The 23,232-nt window shown below is 36.9% G+C and overlaps 1 protein-coding gene across 1 annotated transcript; it reads left to right on the top strand.

The window, feature by feature from the left end:
- Positions 1–14,923: 14,923 nt before the first annotated feature.
- Positions 14,924–17,458, top strand: cxcr4a (chemokine (C-X-C motif) receptor 4a). Its single transcript, XM_034003470.3, has 2 exons — positions 14,924–15,099; positions 15,807–17,458. The coding sequence occupies exons 1-2, from the start codon at positions 15,088–15,090 to the stop codon at positions 16,872–16,874; spliced, it is 1,080 nt and encodes a 359-aa protein (XP_033859361.1). The 5' UTR covers positions 14,924–15,087; the 3' UTR covers positions 16,875–17,458.
- The last annotated feature ends 5,774 nt before the right edge of the window (positions 17,459–23,232 follow it).

The raw sequence follows: 23,232 nt of genomic DNA, 5'->3' as shown, positions 1-23,232 counted from the left end.
GTGATATCAGTTCAGATGGACAATAGCTTGTGTGAGGCTTCCTTATATGAGGGGCAATCATTCAAAAGTGCTGTGAATGAGGGCTCAAGGCCTAAACAAATGTAAAAAGATGGCAAGTGGTAAGCAGTTCATAAAGACAACATATTTTTTTTCAATGCACATAAGTGAAACACGACCCATTCTATAATTAGTAACAAGCACTGTCTGAAATAGGCACATAACAGTATAAACACCTAGACCACCTGCTAAATCTTTCAGGTTCACTGGCCGCAAAAACAAAAACATATATAGTAGCCTACATTAGCATGTCAGCTATAAATAGTTATTATACCTGAAATATAGTGTGTTCTTTCAGTGTTATAAATATCAGCAGGTATATTATAAAAGGAGGCAGAGAAAAAGTATTTGATCCCCTTATTAAAGTTTCCCACAGTAAAAGCATAGCAAAGTGTAATGAATGGTAAAGCATAAGTAAGTATTGTAAAACACAGCGAGGTATGGTAAACCACATTTTAAAAAATCCACTCAGCCAAAGTGACAGGATACTTCATATACTTGGTATTTACCACAGCCAAAATTAAAATTCTTTATTGTGGAAAAAAAGGGAAGTGTGAAATAAAACTAGCCTTGTGATCTTCACACACTTCTCAACAGCTTTGCTGACCCTTGATCATCCCTGCTGTAACAGTAAACAACCATGGAGGGTCACATACGTCTGTGACAACTCATCTCATACAAAGTCGTCTTCTATTTTCGTCACTGTCTAGAAAGCAGGAAATCAGACAGTTCAACGTATATCCACAAGTTGAATCTGAGTTCATGGGTGAACAGGGTTGTTTTTGATTGTTATGAGAGCAATATGCTGATCTCTGCGGTTGTTAGAATGTGTATCTTTTATATTATTTTCAGTGGATCAACCATGACATCTTACAATCTGTAACTGGACCCATCTTTATCAAGCCACCCCAAGTGTTCTATTACACTGGTAAATAATCTCTTGTGACCTCAGGTGCCAATAGAATGCATTTGATCTTGTACTGTTACTGTATACTGTATGGGCCCATGCTAATTAACTGATTGAAATCACTATTTAGTTAACTATATCTCTCAACCTGCTTCCTAGATAGCTTCCAAAGAGGTATCCATCTTGGCCCACTCACCTACATCATACACCAATTCACTGCTAGGATTCTGTGTTCCTTCATGTGTTGGGAATGGTGCATATATGAGCAATGTATCAGAGTGAGCCTATTGAAGTTTTACAAAAGTATATCAAATAATACAACTGTATATTTTACAAGCTTAGAAGAATCAATGTATGTCAAAACCTATGCACCCCAGTGTGTTGGGAAATAACCCTTATTATCCATGTAATTACTGTTCATGTTCAAACAATGTGATTACAGTATCCTTACAGGGAAATAAATAATATGACCACTATGACTAATATAGCACCTGATGGTATTTTCTGCCAAACAGGCCACTCATAAATCTATTTTTTTAAAAGCAACACTGGGATCATAGGTCTTCATTCTGCTTTATAAGCAAAAATAATGTTTCCAGTAAACTATATTAAAGATACTTTTTATAAGAAAGCACAATCCCTAATAAACCCAATGGAATGCACTGTAATGATTTTTGTTTTGTTTGATTTTTGCAATCTTCTGCCTCTGGACAGCCTGCATCACATAAAGATGAAAAGTCATATTTGTTTCTTTCTAAAGGTGTGGGCAGAGGAAAAAAAGTGGTTTGTATCTTACTTAGTGTTGGCATGAGGCTGACAAAAATTACACAAAGTTTCCTAACTGATAATCTGTCGGTCTGACAAATAATATGCTAATCAGCATCAAAGGGTCTCATTATATGGTAATTACATTAGCTGTGTACTTGATTTGTATTCACTGTTAAGAGCACTGCCGTTGATACTGAAGCATATAATGGATGCTAAGCTTCCAACTGTTCATAAAACTTTAGATATGCTCCAGAGGTGGTGTTATGCCCTGTTTTGTCAAATAAAAGAAAACAACTGATGTTATTTAATTAAGTGTCAATCTGGGCTCCAGTGTACCCTCTCCTGCTGAATTCATTACACAAACATAACCCAGGACACCAACACAACCTGCCTGTAACTCGTTACCAGCAGCACTGCACACATGAGGATTCTCAGACACGAAAGTACAAAAAAAGCATCAGAGAACAGTAGAATCTCGTAACATTGGCCTAGTCTGGCCTGTTTATTTAACAGCCTTTGGATGGACAATTCCCTGTTAAAGGCCTTCTGTCAGTTTTAGAAATCCACAGCAGATAAGGGCAGTTATTAATTTCAATACACACGACAAGCACAACATGCACGTAACAGTGTGGTTTAATTAACTTTCCAGTGTTTACCCTTCCTCTAGCACGTACACTTCTCTTTATTTTATTTCAGATGCACAGAATTTCACTGGAGTTTGCGTATGCCACACAAAGGGAAAAGGCTACCCTCAGATAACCTACAAAATCTCAGAAACTTCCCCAATTCCAAGTCACGCAAATGTTTCAGACTGTCACATCACTTTTATTGTCTTCCCCAGCTTGCCTCGTGCTCATAACCTTCCTGTCCTGATAAATCTCTTGTCCTCTCTGTTCTCCACTCTTGAACTTAGGCAAACACAAGTCAACACAAATCTCCTGTTTCCAAATTCACACAACACTCTGTTTGAAATCTTCTTTCAATCCATGTTAGGTCTATTTGCTTACAATCGTCTCTGTATTTCTCTAACCGTGTCCAGGACCATTAAGGTTGTTTTGTATTACCAGTATATGTTTTGTTTGCTATTTAAAATCGGAAGCTAGTTCATGCCAACAGTTAATAACAATTATGTTACATTCCTTGGTCTGGCTAAGAGTGTATGAAGACAGCTGTTTGGCTTTTAGTTATATTTGGAGACCAAAGAAAATTGCATCTGCCACTAGATGGCTCTAGGTGTACTAGAGGCCTGGGGCCAACAAACCTGGATTCTGATTTTGACAGATCTGAGAAGATAACAAGGTTGGGTCTGGTCAGGGCTTTGATAGATCACCTCAACTCAAGAAACAGCAGGCGCTGCAGAAAGTGATGTTAATGGTTGGGGGGCATAGTGCTTTTGGAGGTGCTGTCTTAATCTGACACAATTAAGATGTATCATTCTTTTGAAGAAGAGCCTGACTAAATTCTAAAACAGGTCAAAATATGCAAAATGAATGTAGGCGCCACACACTCATCTATCAACTTTACATTCAGATACTCATTGTATTTTGTTTACGAATGTAAGTCGCCCTGGATAAGGGCGACTTACATAATAATAATAATAATAATAATAATAATAATAATAATAATAATAATAATACAGAATCTGAGACAAGAGGTTTCCATGACAACAAGACAATATTTGAATTGTAAGTTTAAAGGGAGCCAATATTCACAATGTTTTTAAGTTCCTTTCTTATTGTAAATATTGCATGTGTATATGTATAGAAAATCATGAATGTACCTTATTTAAAATTATACAGTAATTTAAGTCACAGTCTTTAATTTAAATAAATATTTGCTTCCATCCCTGTTTCTAGTATAAATGGGAGACAATCATTAATGTGCCTGAGAGCAGGTGCCAAAGGTGTGATTGGGTTGATACCCTGACAGTTTTTAAGCCACTTATTTGCAAGACATTTATGACTCATGGTAAAATATATGTAAAATACATGATTGTACAGCAGCACTTTTAAAATGTTAATGTTACTTTAAACTATTGTATCTATATGAATGTATGTGTGTTCTCCAGCAATGTATCAAGTGTTCTCCAGATCACTCTATTCTCCTATCCTCTCTCATTGACCTGGGAATCTCTGGCACTGCTCTGGCCTGGTTCGCCTCCTACCTCTCCGACCGCACACCTCACCCTCTCTCAACAGGAGTCCCCCAAGGATCAGTCTTGGGTCCTCTCCTGTTCTCTCTATACACGCGCTCCCTTAGCCCCCTCATTGCATCCTGTGGTTTCTCAGACCATTTCTATGCTGATGATGCTCAGATCTTCCTCTCTTTCCCCCCTCTGACTCCACCATCACATCCTGATCTCTACCTCTGTCTGCTATCTCCTCCTGGATGCACTCGCATCACCTCAAACTCAACCTCTCTAAATCTGACTTCCTTTTCTTCCACTGCTCTGCTCACTCCACTGGCTCCCGATCAGCGCTCACATCCAGTTCAAGACTCCTGTACTCACCAACCGATGCCTTGACCAGACTGCACCCAGCTACCCTCAGACCCTCATCTCTCCCTACACCCCTACCCAACCTCTCTGCTCCGCCTGCATTAGAAGACTGGCTGTACCTCCTCTACGCTCCCCTGCCTCCAGAGCCTGCTCCTTCTCCACCCTCGCCCCGCAGTGGTGGAATGACCTTCCTACAGATGCCAGGACTGCCCAGTCCTGACCACCTTCCGGTGTCTCCTCAAGACACACGTCTTCAGACAACACTTGTAAAACTCAACTCTCCCCTTCTGGTCAATATAGCACTCTGCCTTTAATGCACTTTAACTTGCACTTATCTGCTCCCTATTTTACTCTATGTAATCCTGCACTTAACCCAATTTGTAGTATTTTGTATTTCACTTGCACTTGTATCTAACTCTGATGTAACTATAACCCAATTTGTAGTATTTTGTATTTCACTTGCACTTGTATCTAACTCTGATGTAACTATCAACACTGTTATCTGCTCCTGAACTGCCCTAATATCTAATCATACTGTGTTTTGTATTTGCTCTTATTGGGACTGAAGTCATTGTATTTTGTATCTTGATCTTAATTGTACTGTAATTATTGATATGTATTTTTTGTATACAACTGTAAGTCGCCCTGGGTAAGGGTGTCTGCTAAGAAATAAATAATAATAATAATAACTTAATGTAACAACAATGGGTTGTTGTGTATTGAACCTCAGCATTCAAGTGCCATAGTCAACAGTGTCTATGGTTTCACATTAGGTTTCTGAATCAAGGTCAAAAACTCACACTGGCTGGCAGGTTGTCTACTTCTGTAATGCCAACAAAATACAAATACAAATATTGGAATGTTTCAAAGATTGGGGTCTTATCACAACTTCTCAGGATGAATGTTTGCATAGTTGTAGTAATCCTTGGTGAGTCCAAACAAGAAAACATTAGGTACCTTATGTAAAAGAAACAGTATTCTCAGTCTGAATCATGTTTTTGTTAATAGTAGGTGCCCATCCCTAGCTGTTGATTTTTGTCACATTGTGGTCAGGCAATTACCTTGTTCACCTAAATTTGGACCCTTGACACATAACATATTGATTTCTTCCTTGCCCTATCTGTATATTGCTATGTAGCCAGTGAAGCCTAATATGAATATGGTGGCAAATTATGTTGGTACGCAAAGTTACATTCCAATAAGGGAAAGCTATGATAAAGCTGAGGGAGTAGATCAGAGGATTGTTTGCTATTCATAGTAATTTTGAATCTCTATTAGGGTCTTCTCAGAATATTTGGACAGGTGAAGGTGGAAACCGCAGTGGCAGTTGTTTCCTATATGTAGTTTGCATCTCTGAAAAGGAATACAAATAAATCTGTTTAGCAATCTAAAACAATTTTATGAAAATAATGTCATTTCATGAGGCACTTGCTAGGCTTATATAATTGTCAGAGCCTGTGAGTAAGCTTCAGATGTTGAAAATCTGTTTCACATTATTTTGTTTTCATCCAAATATCTCCTTTTCCATTGTGGACAATGAGGATTAATCTGGGAATATGACATCACTTAATATCTTCAAAAGCTATGCTACGTAATTGATGCATGCTCATAAATAATAAATATTGATATATGATATATATGCCAAGACTGGTTCCCTTGGGGTACGCCGCTGGACATTGCTTTCTTTATAGCTTTCCAATCTGTTTGCTGAGTGTCAAAAATGTCTGTACTGTAGCAACATTTGTTTTCACATAATAAAATCTACCTTATTCTACCTTAAACTATTTCAGGCCAGTTGTAAAAAATCCACCCAAAATCATAGTGTCCTTTACAGTGTCTATGCCCAATCCAGATTTGTACATGCCCAATTTTATGGGGAAATTACTCCCACTGTCTGGACAACGAGGCAATGCCCTGTGCTATGTATGTCTAAAACTGAGCTTCATGTTTCACACAGACCTAGAACGTGTTATGAAAATATAACATATTTGGAATAAATATTTATTGTTATGCAAAAATTGATTAATGTGCCCCAAACTCCTGAGTGGCAGTTACAGCCAATATTTCTTCTGATCTTTCTTCTAATTGAACAGACCTAAAACACTTTTTTTCTGCTCCATTAGGCATGGATGATCAATGATAGAAAGATTTGTCTGTAGCTGTGTTTTTATTGAACTGTGCTTTTAAGAGCCCTCATTAATCTTAATTGCTTAGGAGGCAGTAGCAGTAATGGAGACAGTTTATCATTTTAAACGGTCTCATGTTCCAAGCCCTAAAAATATTTATTAAAAAACAGGAAGTGACAGGTGACAGGCTATTGGAAACCATGGAAACTCATTTGTAGGTTTATTTAGAGTTCTATTCTTGACAACATAAAATTAAACTCAAGCCAAGAAGTAAACATACTTTAGATATGCCAGAAAAGGTCAGATCCCACGTGAACAATTCTGGTTTGTGAAAACTCTTTATACAATTGACTGAGAAAATCAACCCAAAGGCTCCAGAATCCAAAGATCATTCAGCAGATCAAGAGAGCCTCATCCCGCTGCACTCACAAAGACCAGAAGCAGAACCGTAAACCAAGGAAACGTTTTAAAAGGGTGTAGGAGGAGGGTTAGGATTGTTCTATTTAAAACTTCATGATTCTCATTCATCAAATAAGATTCCAAGTAAGCCAAGGGACTGTGCAGTGGCAGAATGTTTTAATGCCAGCAAAACATTCTAAAGATAAAATGTAATACTGTTCTGCAAAGGTATTCTTCAGTATCATTACCCTGATGTTGCTAGAGGAGAGTACCCTCTATTGAAACGGGTTGAAACCAGACATTTACATTCACTGTACATTTAATGCCACACACTGTTGGTTTGGGTGTGTTCTGTACTTGTTATGTAACTGTTATCTAATGTTTCACAATATTCCTTGATAATATTTTGCTGTTTTAGGTTGAGTCAAGATATGCATTAGTCTCCTATGCAAATGATACTAAGAAAACTTTATATTACAGCCTGAACAAACAAAATAGATTCTAAAAGTAAAATGTAAAATGTATAATAACAAACAGGCTATATTTACATATTAACATGCATAATTAAGACACATGCTAAACAGTTGCAGTTACAGAGATGTAATCATAGAATAAAAACTGACTGATGCAAGAGAACTCGTGAACAGGTGGCTTGGTAATCTATTTTTTTTATGAACAAAATAATTGAAAGTAACAGTTTGTTGCCAGTGGCCTCAGGCACTTGCCTTGGTGTTGTTTTTCAGACTACCAGGCACCGAGGTGACCTCCTCCGACCAGTTAGATATTGATCCAGCTGTACTCTCCTTTATTGTTGGGGCTAGTGGGAGCTTATTTTTTATGGCTTGTACATGGGGACCTTGGTTTTCCTTCAAAAAACTTTTACTGCCACTTGCCCCTGAAACTATGAAGGATATCTGTACATCAACAGACTATCTTGAATGGATAAATAAATTATGAAATTAACAAGTAAACAACAATGCAACTCTTTAATCAAGAGGTGTTTGCCATTTACTGTCTAAACGTTAGCTAGAAATAACTAGGTTCATTTCTAGACTAGGATTAGCAGTTTAAGATCCTCTTTATTGAAACCAGTTTGGCATACATATATGGCATTAGCTGTTTAACAACCCTTTAAGACGTAGACATACTCACAGTTGATGATTTAGCAAGGACAGTGCAGTCTTTAATAACTTGCCCTTGAAAAGTGCTGCACGGAAACACATGGAGTAAAATAAAATTGAAACAAAAATACATTTCAGTAACATTTTCCCTTTTTATCATGTAGAATGGAACTGTTGCATACTAAAAATTCCAGTAACTGCTGGTGACCAGCTAATAGTTTGGAATTGGGACACATATAAAAATCCCATACAAGGTTTACAGCAAATAGATTAATTCAAGTGTTGGATTGTTTGGAGTTGGAGTTTGTAAAGAATTATCTTATCTTGGACCATCTTAACCAGCTGAATACCAGCAAACCATCAGTTCTGACCAGCTTACACAAGTCCAGGTCATTGCTGGAATTTCTATCCAGGTTACCTGTGCCAGAGCCACTGTTGTCATAAGGTTCATTTTAACTTATTGTTTTATTATTGTTATTATATTCTTTTTTTTTTTTTTACTTGCTATCAGAAGTCTATACTTCATTATACACATTTTTAGTAATGTTCAGATTCATCCAAAGTACAGCTCTAATGACTCATTGCTGTTGGTGGATAAGGACTAAAGGGTTAAGGACTGCACCTGCTGCCTTACAGAACTAATGAAAACCTATAGTTTCGGGAAGGTTCTTTTATCATGTATTAGTGCTAATTTTAACTTAAAATGGTACTGTATACCTCAGATAAACACTTACAAAATTGTAGATTTGTGTTGCATGAGTAACTTGCCAATATCCATTTTTTTGTTAAGAGATTCTGAATCTGGTAGCCAATAATGATAGTGTTATTGCAATGTGTCATGGTGTAGAGTATAATGAATTCTGCCATTAATATAGTTTTCTGCTGATGAGACTTAATGGCAAACATGCTAACATAGTTGTGTTAGCTTTCTTGTTAACATAATGCTGTATATATATATATATATATATATATATATATATATATATATATATATATATATATAGTGCCATAAACTGAACAATTATTGTATTCTTTCTTTCTGTCTGTCTATCTCTGTACTGCTTGGTCGAAAAGCCTCAGTTTTCACACTTTTGTTTCTCCATCTATATTGCTGACAATTCTTATCCCCGCTTAATCTGCATCTGTGGTCAGCTAACTTTTTGCCCCCATTGTAATTTTCTTATCTGACTGAAGTAGGATTTTCCCTCCACCCCTCCTCCATCCATGTATGGCTGACTTCTGGGCTGAGTCAACCCAATCAAAGATCAAATCCAGGATGACCTCCCCTTCATCCAAAAGGGCCTTTGCCCCTTATCTAACCATTGTGCCATATGGGTGGTTACAAGCTAGTGAATAGTAAAATAGACAGGACTTCTGATCCTTTGATCACCCTGCTGTTCAGTTTTCTTAAGGGGTAGGCGCTGCCACCCAGTCTTGCTGAAGCTTATTTAAGCAACAATCCTTGTAGGTAAAGTAGGGGCAGCAGTGTGGAGTAGTGGTTAGTGCTCTGGACTCTTGACCGGAGGGTTGTGGGTTCAATCCCCAGTGGGGGACACTGCTGTTGTACCCTTGAGCAAGGTACTTTACCTAGATTGCTCCAGTAAAAACCCAACTGTATAAATGGGGAATTGTATGTAAAAAATAATGTGATATCTGTATAATGTGAAATAATGTATAATGTGATATCTTGTAACAATTGTAAGTCGCCCTGGATAAGGGTATCTGCTAAGAAATAAATAAAAAAATAAATAAATAAATAAATAAAGGCCTGTCTGATTATTGCTATTATAAACTAGTTGTTAGTTTCTGCCATGGTAAAGCAAAACAATATATATATATATACTTATCTGGTGCTCTGTTTTTAACAATGTTAGCAGGCAACTGCAAGGTGCATGGAAGCATTTTCACGACTGTGTGTAGGTGCCTAAGATTAACAGTTGTTGCTGGCCTGTTATTGTCTGATTCTTTTTTGAACCTGTAAGACTATAACAGCCGCAACTCGAACGTTAGAAGAAGAAAAAAAAATAAACCACAAAATGTTTATTACTGAGAGAAAAAGTAAGAACACCCTTTCAGCATTGGTATTAACACTTTCTTGCTCTTTGTGGTTTTAAGGGCTCGGTGCCAAAAAAATGTTTGAATTTCCCTAACAAACCAGGGGAAACAGCTCTGCAATTCAGCCCGCGTTTTTTTTTTTTTTTTTAATACTGTATTTGAACTCTAGACCATGATGTGGGTAGTGTATCGAGTCACAATATGTACCAATACCAACGGTCGACTTCCTGTTTTCAAGATAAAATGGTAATTTGCCCACATTAGCGCACTGTGTTCTGTACTGATTTAACTATTTACCGTATAGGCTAAACTATGAGGTCTTATTTTACACTCTTTTGGTTTGGTGTGAGAAGCTTGTTAGTATTTAAGAGAAATACAAGCAATTCATGTTAAATCTGTTTATAATGATTGCATAAGAGACCATCTAAAAGTGTTTATAGTCAGTTTGGTATTTCACAGAGGATTTTATACATCAGGCCTATAATATCAGTTTGAGTGTATATATTTCGGTTTGTTCAGTGAGGTGTGGTACAAACATACTGGATACCCTTTAGAAACAGGAAGTTCCAATATGTTTCCTAGTAACATATTTAGAAAAAAAAAAAATAAAATACTTTTGTTAATCTGTTTGTTAACTCTTCTATGTGCATTGTCTTATAAAAAGTATACTGTGTTACAGTATACAATGGTACAATCATATCAAAAACCTTGTAAAGACAAGTATAGAGAGTGGTAAATAACAGTACAGAAAACGTAAAGGTTTATAAATGCATGTGAAATGCATGTGAAACTGCATTACTTCGCCAATTCACCTTGTTAAATGTGAATGGGGTGCATCTTTTTAGATAATTTGATTTGATTAAAAAATTAAATAATAATAAAAAAAATGACTGATTTACCTAATGATTGATGATGCCCCCAATGCTGTCTGTCAAGAAAATGCATTTTCCCATACTTAAGGGCAATCAGACAGAGGAAGGTCAATGAAAGGTGTCTTTTCAAGATAAGGCAAACCTTTGTCTCTATGCAGCCTATTGTTCAAAGCACTCAGCTTTCTTTAAACACCATTACAGCATTTACACTTGCATTCTGGTGAGCTTGGTAGTGTGCAGATGAAAAGTCTGGAAAATTCTATTAGGGTCAGTTTTATCATGGTCTACTGCTATATCCCTGTGGTATCTCACTTTATTCTCCTCTTCACAATCATATCTTGTTATAATTTAGTGGTGTATGTTATTAACCTCAAAATGAGCATGCATGTCAGAGGAATTGCATACTTGTTTTCTAATCTATACTGAAAAATACAGGTGCTTTCCAATAGTGCATGGTCCCAGATATATCTTCTTTCATTTTCATTACTCGGTTTCTATTATATTAGGTTTACAGATAAATAGAACAGTATACTCTACCTGCAGTAGAAACATGAATATAATATATAAATCATAGCTGTGAGGCTAGGACAAGTAATCATCATACCCCACAACTTTGGAATTCCCTTCCTATTGAAATTCCCAGTGCATATTTTTAAGGTTACATTAAATATGTGTCTCTTCAATCTGGCTTTTGTTTAAGTTGTATTTATTATTAACAAGTGTTGTTTGTGTTGTTGTTGTTAATAAGTGTGTCATATTAGCTTTTGTACAGCTAATGTTGCATTAATGCCCAATTTGGGGATTACTCAGAAAATGACATTTGGTCTATTTGCTTTCAAAGAGGTTTTTCGATCTCTATACCAAACGGGATCCTTTTGTTTTTACTGTTTTGTTCTCAGCAAAAAAAGCCTCCTCCCTGGACACTGTCTTTCTGACAAAAGCTTTACAATTAACCCAGACACAAGAGAATTCTTCCTATTATGTGAATTGCTATCCAGCTTCACAAGACTCCTGGGGTGTGGTTTGCTAAGCCCGTGATTTGGTTCAAATCGAATTCAGAATGGTAACAAGGCATCAACCTGCCAATTTGTTAAAGGAGTAATTCTTCCCCATACCATTTAAAAAACAAAACCAGCTTGTTTAAGACACCATCTCAGTGAGGAGCAGGGCCAGCAATCACTGATTGTGCATCTGGTGTGTAGTAATGTATTTTCAATAACTATTTGTCTGAGAATGTAAAACATAACTACAGCCTAGTACATAAACATCAATTTGCAGGTGTTAATACTTCTATCATAAATTGTTTTTCTTCTTGTAACACAGGTATGCAATATACTAGTAAAGACCCTGACACAATCATAATGAACTGCATGTTGAAGGCACCTGTAAACTGAATTGCCACAGGTGAATCTTAATATGACTGCAAAAAGAGACATGAACATGCACAGTAACCATGCAGATCACATAGGCCTAAAAAAAAAAAAGGGAAAACAATATTCCATAAGCATTTACTGCTGTCTCTGTATTTCATAAAACATAGTATAGTACTTTGAACAATCACTAATCTGAACAGGGTATTGCAACAATCCACTGTACAAAGTTTCATCCAGTTTGTCATAATTAGCAAAAACAAAACAAAAAAATAATCTGAGGCCAGCGTTAATGCATGTGTAGTGTGTTGTGATCTGAAATGTGTCACCCTATGGAACTTGTAATAAGGAATGACTATACCAAGTTTCATTACAAATTGATAAGTGCTTCTCCTTAAAAGAACACAAATGCAAAACTGTTGGTCAAATGTAAAATAACGGTTCCTACACTTCAGTAAGGTAATCTACAGCCATTCTGTTTTAAGAGATATTATTGGCCCATGCTCCAGGGAGTAATGGACCATTTCTGCATAATCTATACCCCATTCTCTAGCCTTAGAATAGTGGTACTTATTCTTGATCAGCTGTCCTCATGTTACGTTATCCCTCTTTTACATCTTGCTTTGTATTGTAAAGAGTTAACACCTAATTTGTATTCAGAGTAAAAGGCATACTTAACAGTATTTCAAACCTGCTAACTGCTGTTAAAATCCTCTCGCCCTCCTAATGCCTACAGGTTCATTAAATCATGCTATTCATGATTTGAAAGATGTGCGTGTAAAGGAGTGGCATAAACATACCCATAGTGAAACAAAGTGAATTATCCTTTGGTTGTTTCTTGTTGTTCACAACTCTTTAAATGCTTAAGAAAAAGAGCAAATAAGTAATAAAGATACCAGCTAATCAAGTAGTCAATGTAAACAATAAACAAACATTCACACAAGTTGTATCTGCACTCTCAGCATAGTTAACCCATGCCAGCTTCTTGCAATGAAACCCAGGCATTGTAAACACAATGGTTATGTGTTTCAGACCAACATATGATTTTATTTACTCCAAAATAATGTCAGTTACACAGAATACTGCCAACATGTATTTAAATCTTGTACCTCTGCAAATTGTTTCCAGTCTCTGGGGTGTACTTTTCATAATTTCCCTCAGTGGTTTTATCTAACCGCACTACCTTTCATTTTAGTGTAAGCATAAACTTATTATAAAGTCTCTGGACACTGTATACCTATCTGTAAAGTCCACATTTTGACAGTGCTTGTAGGCAAGTACATTATCTGTGTGTGGATATATGATTTAATAAGAATATTGCTTTCAAAGCATTATGTCTTATCAATGTATTTATTATATAATGTAATACATTTGATATAGCAAATCACAGTAAACCCCAGTTAATAGTTGACCCTCCATAGATAAACAGGTGGGATGAAACTCTTGTGTATCAGGAATATGATGCCTGTGAAATCATTGTAGTCATCTTCAGAGATATCAGTCTTCATTGTGAGTTAGTACCTTTAATATGTTAAATAAAAAAATCCAATTTTCACGAGGTTAGGGTTATATATACTTTTCTCTGTAGATCATAAAATCCAGATCATCTCTTATTTATTCTAGTTCAAACTACAAAAGCCAGACAGTGAGTTTGAACTGACTATTGGTGATATTATTATTCACTGTGATATCAGAGTCTAACTTTCAGGGTTATATCACCTGCCAAATAACAAATTAAGCTAAACAATACCAAGTATGGCAACCTACTGGTACAAATAAAGCTTAACCAAAACCCATATAGCGTACAAAAACTGACTGCTTCAATATCCTATAAGGTTTCTGCCAGAGTAACAGTGTAGATAATAGTCCTTAAGAGAATACACAGAAGTCCAGACTTTTGGAAAGTTTATTTCCTATCACATACTTCGTTACCCCCTCATCACAATCGGGTACACAAACCACAGATAGTTCCCATATCCCAGCACAACTGTATTAACCGTCATGCGTGCACTTGTTCATTTCTATTCATCATACACACGCGCACGCACCGCATCTCCTCCGTTTGGAGAGGGGTGGGGGGAGTTGACGTCAGTCTCTCAAGAGCGCCAAACCTTAATGTGCAGAGCTAGTATTAATATATAGGAAACATTACAACCTACATGTACCCTTTTGTTGTTTGTTTGTCCCGATACGTCATCAGCAACTTAATGAAGCCACTCAGGGAGGTAGTGACCGTGTTTTGATAGCGAGTTTACTAACTACACGCTTATTGAAAATACAGCACGGAGATGAGGGAGGTGGTGACCGTGCTTTGATAGTGTTTTCACTAACTAACACGCTTATTGAAATACAGCAAGGAGATGAGGGAAATGTATCAAACAACAGTTAACAACATTACTTTTGTTTCACAACAATATTTACTGTCACATATTTAAATAATAATAATAAGTAACCATATATCCCTATCTCGTATAACCGGTTTTTCACTAATAGAATCGGTACCCAAACTGATATGAAAGCTAACAAATACATAATAATAATAATAATAATAATAATAATAATAATAATAATAATAATAATAATAATAATAATACACACACACACACACACACACACACACACACACACACACAAATATACACAGTATATCTTGCAAACATGTGATGAAAAGTTACCACCTGGTACATTCAAAACAAGAAAAACTTGTTTTCAAAAGTAGTTTAGAGACTTGGTTGGATCTGCCTGGCCGCATCACACTTAGAACTCCTCCCCGTGGGGGTGTGGCGCGTGTGATCTTTAGTTTAAATATTGTGCCGTGTGGGCAACGAAGTATAGAAAGGGATAATCTGGTTTAAATTGTTTGGTAAATCAGTGACAAAACTTAAACAGAGTTGGAGGTGCACATTGGATACACCATGGATTACGAAGTAAGTACACATTTTATAACGTTTATGTTTTGCTGTATGGTTTGACTTATTTTAAGCTACTGATATTTGAGAAAACGTACGATATTTAAATATATTCGTATTTAAAAAAATAGACAATTACAAGAAATCTGTCGTCATATAACGAGACCTACATAACAATTGTCATTAATCGAATGCATGCGTTGTACAAATCTGAATTAAGAACACATCTGCAGTTTATTGTGATACGACGTCCTAGTACAACAACCACAGTAGGGGCATCTGTTTCCATTGCATTGTTGTACCCATTCTCTTTTGTTATTTATGTTCTAATGAAATGTGCCAGATTTACTCAACTTCTGTTTGGTGGAAATTTTGCACTTTAAAAAACAAACAAACAACAACAAAAAAACGCAATTACTTTTAATGGACTTGAAGAAACATATGTCACTCAGGACTCTAGACCTGCAGTTTTAACTGGCTGTTGTTTAGCGCTGCTCCACTGACTGTGTAGTGGGCTAGACTAGAGCGCGATGTTTAAAAGTTGCATTTAGAAGTGAAAGCTGCAATACGGGCAGTCAATAAATTGTATTTGATGTTTTTAATTTATTTGGTGTTTACATATCCACTACAATAATGTGTTTATTTCAGAAGTCCCGGTTCTGTGTTTTTAATAATATAACTTGTATTGGTACTAATAATAGACTCTTTCTTTTTTTTTTCCCCAGACTTGGACGGTAGACTTCACATTTGAAAATAATACAGAAGGGTCTGGCTCTGGAGACTATAGCCAATATGATGAAGTCTGCAAAGGAAATTTAAACGGTGATCTCAGGAAGATATTTCTGCCCACAGTCTATACCATCATTTTTGTGATGGGCATTGTTGGTAATGGACTGGTAGTCATTGTAATGGGCTATCAAAAAAAGTCAAAAACTATGACAGATAAGTACAGGCTGCATCTTTCAATTGCAGACCTTCTGTTTGTTTTCACTCTTCCTTTCTGGGCTGTAGATGCAGCCAGCAGTTGGTACTTTGGTGGTTTTCTTTGCAAGATTGTCAATAGTATCTACACTGTCAACCTGTATAGCAGTGTCCTCATTTTGGCTTTTATCAGTTTTGATCGATACTTGGCTGTAGTGCGTGCAACGAATAGCCATAAACCCAGAAAGCTGCTGGCTGAGAAGATCATTTATGTGGGTGTTTGGCTTCCTGCTACTCTCCTCACAGTGCCAGACTTGGTGTTTGCCCAGGTACATGATGAAGGAACCCGAATGATGTGTGACCGCGTGTACCCAAGTGAGTCAGGCAACATCTGGATGACTATCTTCAGGTTTCAGCACATCTTTGTTGGATTAGTGCTCCCAGGTCTGGTCATTTTGACCTGCTACTGTATCATCATCACCAAGCTCTCCCAAGGTTCTAAGGGCCTGCAAAAACGCAGAGCCTTGAAAACCACCATCATTCTCATTCTTGCCTTCTTCATCTGCTGGCTGCCGTACTGCATCGCCATATTAGTTGACACCTTGGTGCTGCTCAACGTTATCCAGTACAACTGCACCTTACAACACCATATGGAAACATGGATTTTCGTTACTGAAGGTCTGGCTTATTTCCACTGCTGTCTCAATCCAATTTTGTATGCTTTCCTGGGAGTCAAGTTCAAGAAATCAGCCAAGAGTGCATTGACTGTCAACAGCAGAGGGTCAAGCTTAAAAATATTGTCCAAGAACAAACGAGGAGGGCTTTCCTCAGTTTCCACCGAGTCCGAGTCTTCAAGTTTCCAGTCCAGCTAACAGAGACATGTTCATTCAGTAATGAGGAACATTTTAAAAGACTTGCATGTCAAAAAAGGACTGACTACATTTTGAACTGTATATAGTTTATCTTGTTTTATATATTTTGTGAATGCCTCTATTGTACAAATGTGTTCTATTTAATTTTGGATACATTAGTTCCATTTTTCCTAAAAACATCACATTATCCAGGCAGAGCCTGTGGGCCATTGATTGGTCATCTTAAACCTGTGTAAATAATCGTTATCTGACCTGTATACCATTCCTTAAAAATAATAATTCAAAATTAATATACCATGCTTTGCAGTTGTTACGAGGCATGTTATGCTCCTTAAAATTGTGTTGCCAGCTTTAGACCCAGTAGTAGAGTACAATACTTCAGATTCACTTTAAAATAAAAAAAATAACTGTTCAGATTTTTTTAGCACTTAAAGCCGTCTCTTTTTAATATAGATAACATTTATTTGTGTAGTTTACACAAAGTTTTGTAAAGTGTTTTGCTAAAGTTCAACTCATTTCAAGTTGCTGCATTCTGTTCATGGTAAATGTTAATAAAACAAACAATTGAACAAAACATTGAATGTCTCCTTTCTTAAACCAAATACCAACTATTTAGCTTTTGTAAGTTGTCATACTAATACATGTTTGGCAGGAGCTGTTGAAGAATTTGAAGTAACCACACCTTATCCTAGAATACCTCATATTCTCAAAATCAAGAATCACACCAAGGAATCAACATACTTTCAAAGATTTTTAAGTGTAATATGCATTTCAGAAGTGAGAAGAAATGTTGAAAAAATGCAAATAAGGTTTTTGTATTGTTAAGACCTTTGCTCCTGAGAGTCATTCTGAGCATTGTAGAAGCGCAACGAACATGGGGATTCCCTTGAGTGTCACATATAATGTAAAATGTTCTACAAGCGCTGCAACATGCGCAGTGAAACAGAAACACTTCACTTTTACTGTTAAATACAATTCAAACATGCCACAAATAATTAAAACAGACCCACTTGTCAAAAAGCCTCTAATTTATTGCTTCATAGTAAAATATGTCTATTACCGTTACTGCTATGAAACCATAAATGTTTCTTTGCATTATTGATAGCACAATTCATAGTGTCATTTTCCCGTTCACACAGACTTCCTGTTTGATATGGAAACCTTGCACTTGAGTGACTGTTCTATGATGAAGGGGAGCCTGATATATTACCATGACACAGCAAATAAAAAGCTAAGCTATGTGCCTCTGGGATTTTGTTTTTCATTTTATCCAACATAAGTTTCCTCCCTGTAACCTTCTATTCCTCTTTTCTCCTGCCAGTTGTTATCGGCATTAATTAGAAATCTGGATAAAAATTAATCAATCATCTCTCTCTGCCCACGCGATTATTAAAAACAAATGCCATCAAACTTCTTGGATCTGGTGGTGTTCTCATTGTTCTTTCCATACTGTTTTAACTCCTCTCTAATTTTTAACTCCTCTCTAATCTTCCAATGATTCACAAAGGCTGTATTACAAAATTGAGAATACCTTGAATGTATTACTGCACATAGTTGTCTGGTTCTAATTGAGTTCCTTTCATAAAATTCAAGAATGTTATAAAAAAGTAAATCAGTAAACACTTAGAACATGCACTGTATGCACAGGTTGTGTAAATGGGCTGTCCATCTCATGGGTGATTAATATGCTAGGGTGGATAAGAAAGTCGATCTGAGAGATGATCAAAGACTGAACAAATCACAGATTTGAATGGGATCAGTTACATGGGCATTCTAGAGAACAGAATGGCTACACATTTCAGCATCCAACTTCCCTTGAGGAATAGTATGGTAGCACCCTATAATTTGTGCAATGGAAGGTGTTTCACATTTTATTTCCCAACCCCTAAATGGGTTGATCAGAAACTGCTTTTGCAGATCGATTCTATGCTATCATGCACCTTAATTGTATGATATAAATGTTAGAAGGCCTTTAAAATAAGCCTTATTTGCAGCCTTAAAACATAAAAAAAGAATAGTTCAAGAGGGTAAATGCATTCAAATGTTTTCAACAATACCGAGGCAGGAAAGAACTTGTGTTTACAACATCCATTAGCAATTTGTTATCTTCTATGAGGTGAACTCCTCGTAGTTTGACCTGAAGTGCACAGTGGGATTGTGGTGGGGCTTACCGCTGAGTTCATTATGGTCAGGATGTTTATCCTGCTAACGGGTCTGACTCTATGTATCAGATTCTATTAAGTTTATGAAGGCATTGTTGGATATGCATTGAGTAACAACAACAGTTAGCTCCTAGTGTTTCCTTTGAGCGGGGGCCCATTATTAAGTTTTTGATATTGTTTTGGCTAGGAAATGGCCATTAAGAAGCCTTTCCTGTGCTTGGGCCAACATTGTTTAGTGTAGAATTAGATCCACACTTTTTTATTATTGTGCACAAGTTTAAAAAATATAGGTCCTCATGTTAAATTGGATTTAGACTAAATATTGCCTACTTGTGCCTCAGGTATAACACTTGTACATGGAAACCCCATGGCAGATGCTGATTTTGAAACCACATGGCTGAGTATTAATTTTCCACTGGGAGTTTTAAATTTAAGCTAACTGCTTTCACACTCAACATATCATGGTTCCTCTGAAGGATATTTCCATATTATTAATGTGGAATGCACAAGACACCAGATTTTACAATAAACAGTAAACTGTTTTGCCCAGGGTAGGTTTTGTGTGGATAATAGTCACATATATAATAGTTGATGACTTTGGCTCCAGGCCCTCATCGAAAAGGATGTCAATCTGGTAAAGCATTTTGAATAAATACATACATTTACCTCCAGCTGTCCAAAGTAAGAGCTGCATGCGGTAAGGGACTGGATACACTTACCTTCTGATTTACAATTTTTGTTCCTGGGTAGTAAGTGTTATTTCCTAATTGCTTATGCCTCAAAAGTATAGAAAATGGCTATTATTTCCCACAAACTTTGCTTTTGTGACCAGGACAGTGATATTTTGAAATTTACCTATTTCCAATGAGAAAACAGGCGAATTTGTGTCTTTTCGTTCACATAAAGTCAGAAAAAAACAACATATGAATCCAAATTAACATGTATTTATACTAAAGTAATACAAAAATGACTACAAAAGATTTAGAAGTGAGTAGTTTTTCGAGATTTACAATTATACTGTAAATCACTTTCACGAATCAGCCCCCAAATGTAGTCTCCCATCATGTTCTTGTTATACTGTCCTTGGTAGAGGTGTTCAAAGTCCAGTATATCCTGGTGGAAGCGCTCGCCTTGCTCCTCCGAGTACGCTCCCATGTTCTCCTTGAATTTATCAAGATGAGCATCAAGGATATGGACTTTGAGGGACATCCTACAGCCCATTGTGCCGTAGTTCTTCACCAGAGTCTCAACCAGCTCCACATAGTTTTCGGCCTTGCGATTGCCCAGGACGCCCCGAACCACTGCGACAAAGCTGTTCCAAGCCGCTTTCTCCTTACTAGTGAGCTTCTTGGGGAATTCATTGCACTCCAGGATCTTCTTTATCTGTGGTCCGACGAAGACACCGGCTTTGACCTTTGCCTCAGACAGCTTAGGGAAGAAGTCTTGAAGGTACTTGAAGGCTGCCGACTCCTTATCTAGAGCTCTGACAAATTGTTTCATAAGGCCCAATTTGATGTGCAGTGGTGGCATCAGCACCTTCCGGGGGTCCACCAGTGGCTCCCACTTGACGTTGTTCCTCCCCACAGAGAACTCGGTCCGCTGTGGCCAGTCCCGCCTGTGGTAGTGCGCCTTGGTGTCCCTGCTGTCCCAAAGGCAAAGATAGCAGGGAAACTTGGTAAAACCGCCTTGGAGACCCATCAGGAATGCCACCATTTTGAAGTCTCCTATGACCTCCCAGCCGTACTCATCATACTTGGCGTCCAGCAAGGTCTTGATGCTGTTGTAATCCTCTTTGAGGTGCACCGAGTGAGCCAGGGGAAGAGACGGGTACTTGTTACCATTATGGAGCAGCTATTTATATTACTGGAAAGTTCTAGAAAGTTCTAGAAGTTACTCCAAGTTTACTCAGCACTGAATCTATCTGGAATGTTCTGGAAAATAGGTAAATTTCAAAATATCACTGTCCTGGTCACAAAAGCAAAGTTTGTGGGGAATAATAGCCATTTTCTATACATTTGAGGCATAAGCAATTAGGAAATAACACTTACTACCCAGGAACCAAAAAAAAAAAAAAAATTGTTACACGGTGTTATCAGTTGATCCCACTTGACGTTGTTCCTCCCCACAGAGAACTCGGTCCGTTTGGAAGGGTCCACCATGCAGAAGTAGCAGTTGCTTGAGTGGTCAGTGGGTTCCCGCCAAATTCTTGGGATAGCGAACTTCATGGCTCTCTTTTCCCCGCTGTACCATCCTACAAAAATACATTTATTTCACCCATGACTAATGTGTAAGAGATTCTCGCAACATTTTTCATATATGATATATTTTTTCAATAACATTGAAAATTGTAAAACATTTTAAAATTAAAAACTTTTACAATTTTAAAAATTGTAACAAATTTTAGAACATAAAATTCCGAGCAACAATTGTCCATCTTACCTTCCAGAGTTTTTTTGTAGTGCTCGCAGGTGAAATGAGGTGCCCAGGGTTTGTCTTGATCCCCGACAGGCATGCCGAAATATGCCTTGTAGGCCTCACACATCTTAGCAGATGCTTCCACGGAGTACTTTTTCGCTCTTGTCTTGATAAATTGGCCGCAGACATAGCAAAATGCGTCTGCCGGATGCTTGCAGCCTCTTGATGCCATCTCAGAAAAATGCAGATATGTATCCACTTAGGCAGCTGGAACTAAACTGAACTGGTGGGCTTAAGGCCCCTGTATTTATACTACTATTTATATTACTGGAAAGTTCTAGAAAGTTCTAGAAGTTACTCCAAGTTTACTCAGCACTGAATCTATCTGGAATGTTCTGGAAAATAGGTAAATTTCAAAATATCACTGTCCTGGTCACAAAAGCAAAGTTTGTGGGGAATAATAGCCATTTTCTATACTTTTGAGGCATAAGCAATTAGGAAATAACACTTACTTCCCAGCAACCAAAAAAAAAAAAAAAAAAATAGTTACACAGTGTTATTCAAGCCTAGTGTATCAGCTTTCAAAGGCTCATTACTATGTTGCCGGAAATCCTTGAACAAGTTTTTAAAATATATTGACCACTGAATCTACTGTTTCAATGGCTTTTCAGAAGATTTAGGAGTCATTAAAAAAAAAAAAAACATCCTGGTGGAAGTTACTGAACATTCTCAATAGCCATTCCTAAAAGAAGGCAGTTTATCTTTAAAAAGCAGACTTGGAAGTAGCTTATTCAGATATCTAGTGTGTTAATGACAAGAAATCACAACCTTGGATCCTTTTGATGTCAAAACCTTAAACAGAATTGTTGTTCCATTATCCATTCTGTAGTGCCAAATTAAATTATCATTATTATATTATACAGTAACAAAATTAAACAAATATAGAGCAATTAAAAACACTTACAAACTAAAAAGGCTTTTGGATTTCAGTTCAGTTCAGTATTTTTCTTGTTTTGATGAACCACTACTTGTTTGGTTTCACTTGGTCATTACTGTCATTGAATCATTGTGACAGGTTTTTTGACCCATAGGGATTTAACAGCCCTGTATTTTCAAAACATGTGTGGATCACAGCCACACTGTCAAATAAAATAAGCTACTATGTAGCAATACTAAAAAGAAACTAGATAAACTAAATGTCCAAGATTAAAGACTTATAGTCAAATCATTTGCCAAAGAATTATAGTAGTTTATATAAGTATTGATACATACATACAGTAGCTTACCTTTGAGTGTTAGAAAATGATGTGGGGACAAAGAAGGTGCAGCTGTACACATTTCACTCATTACGAAGTACATACATAGTTTAATACACAATCCAGAGGACAAATGATTTGCATAAAACACAGGACTGTACACATTTGTTAAAACAAAAACATAGGTATTTTTTCCTTTTTTCTAGGGTATCACAATTAAGAGAGAATCATTTCAGGACACACAGAGACTGGCCATTAAACTTTAAAGGCTGGTTTCACAGACCCCGATTAGCACTAATTCTACGATACCATTAGGTAGTCCAGTGGTAAAATATAAAGTCATAACAAACTATCGTAAAGCGTTAAGAAACATGGTACTGTATAGATAAATATGATAAAGCATAGTATAATTACAGTGCAAATACATTTTTATGGAGTTAGCCTGTGGCCCTTTTTAAGCTGCCATGGGCCAACAAATGCCCTTTCACTTGCTCTGGAGCCATGAGATTGCTTTACGCATAAATA

The sequence above is a fragment of the Acipenser ruthenus genome, chromosome 10, assembly GCF_902713425.1.
Source record: "Acipenser ruthenus chromosome 10, fAciRut3.2 maternal haplotype, whole genome shotgun sequence".
Lineage (NCBI taxonomy): Eukaryota > Metazoa > Chordata > Actinopteri > Acipenseriformes > Acipenseridae > Acipenser > Acipenser ruthenus.
This window is presented reverse-complemented; position numbering and strand designations above follow the sequence as displayed.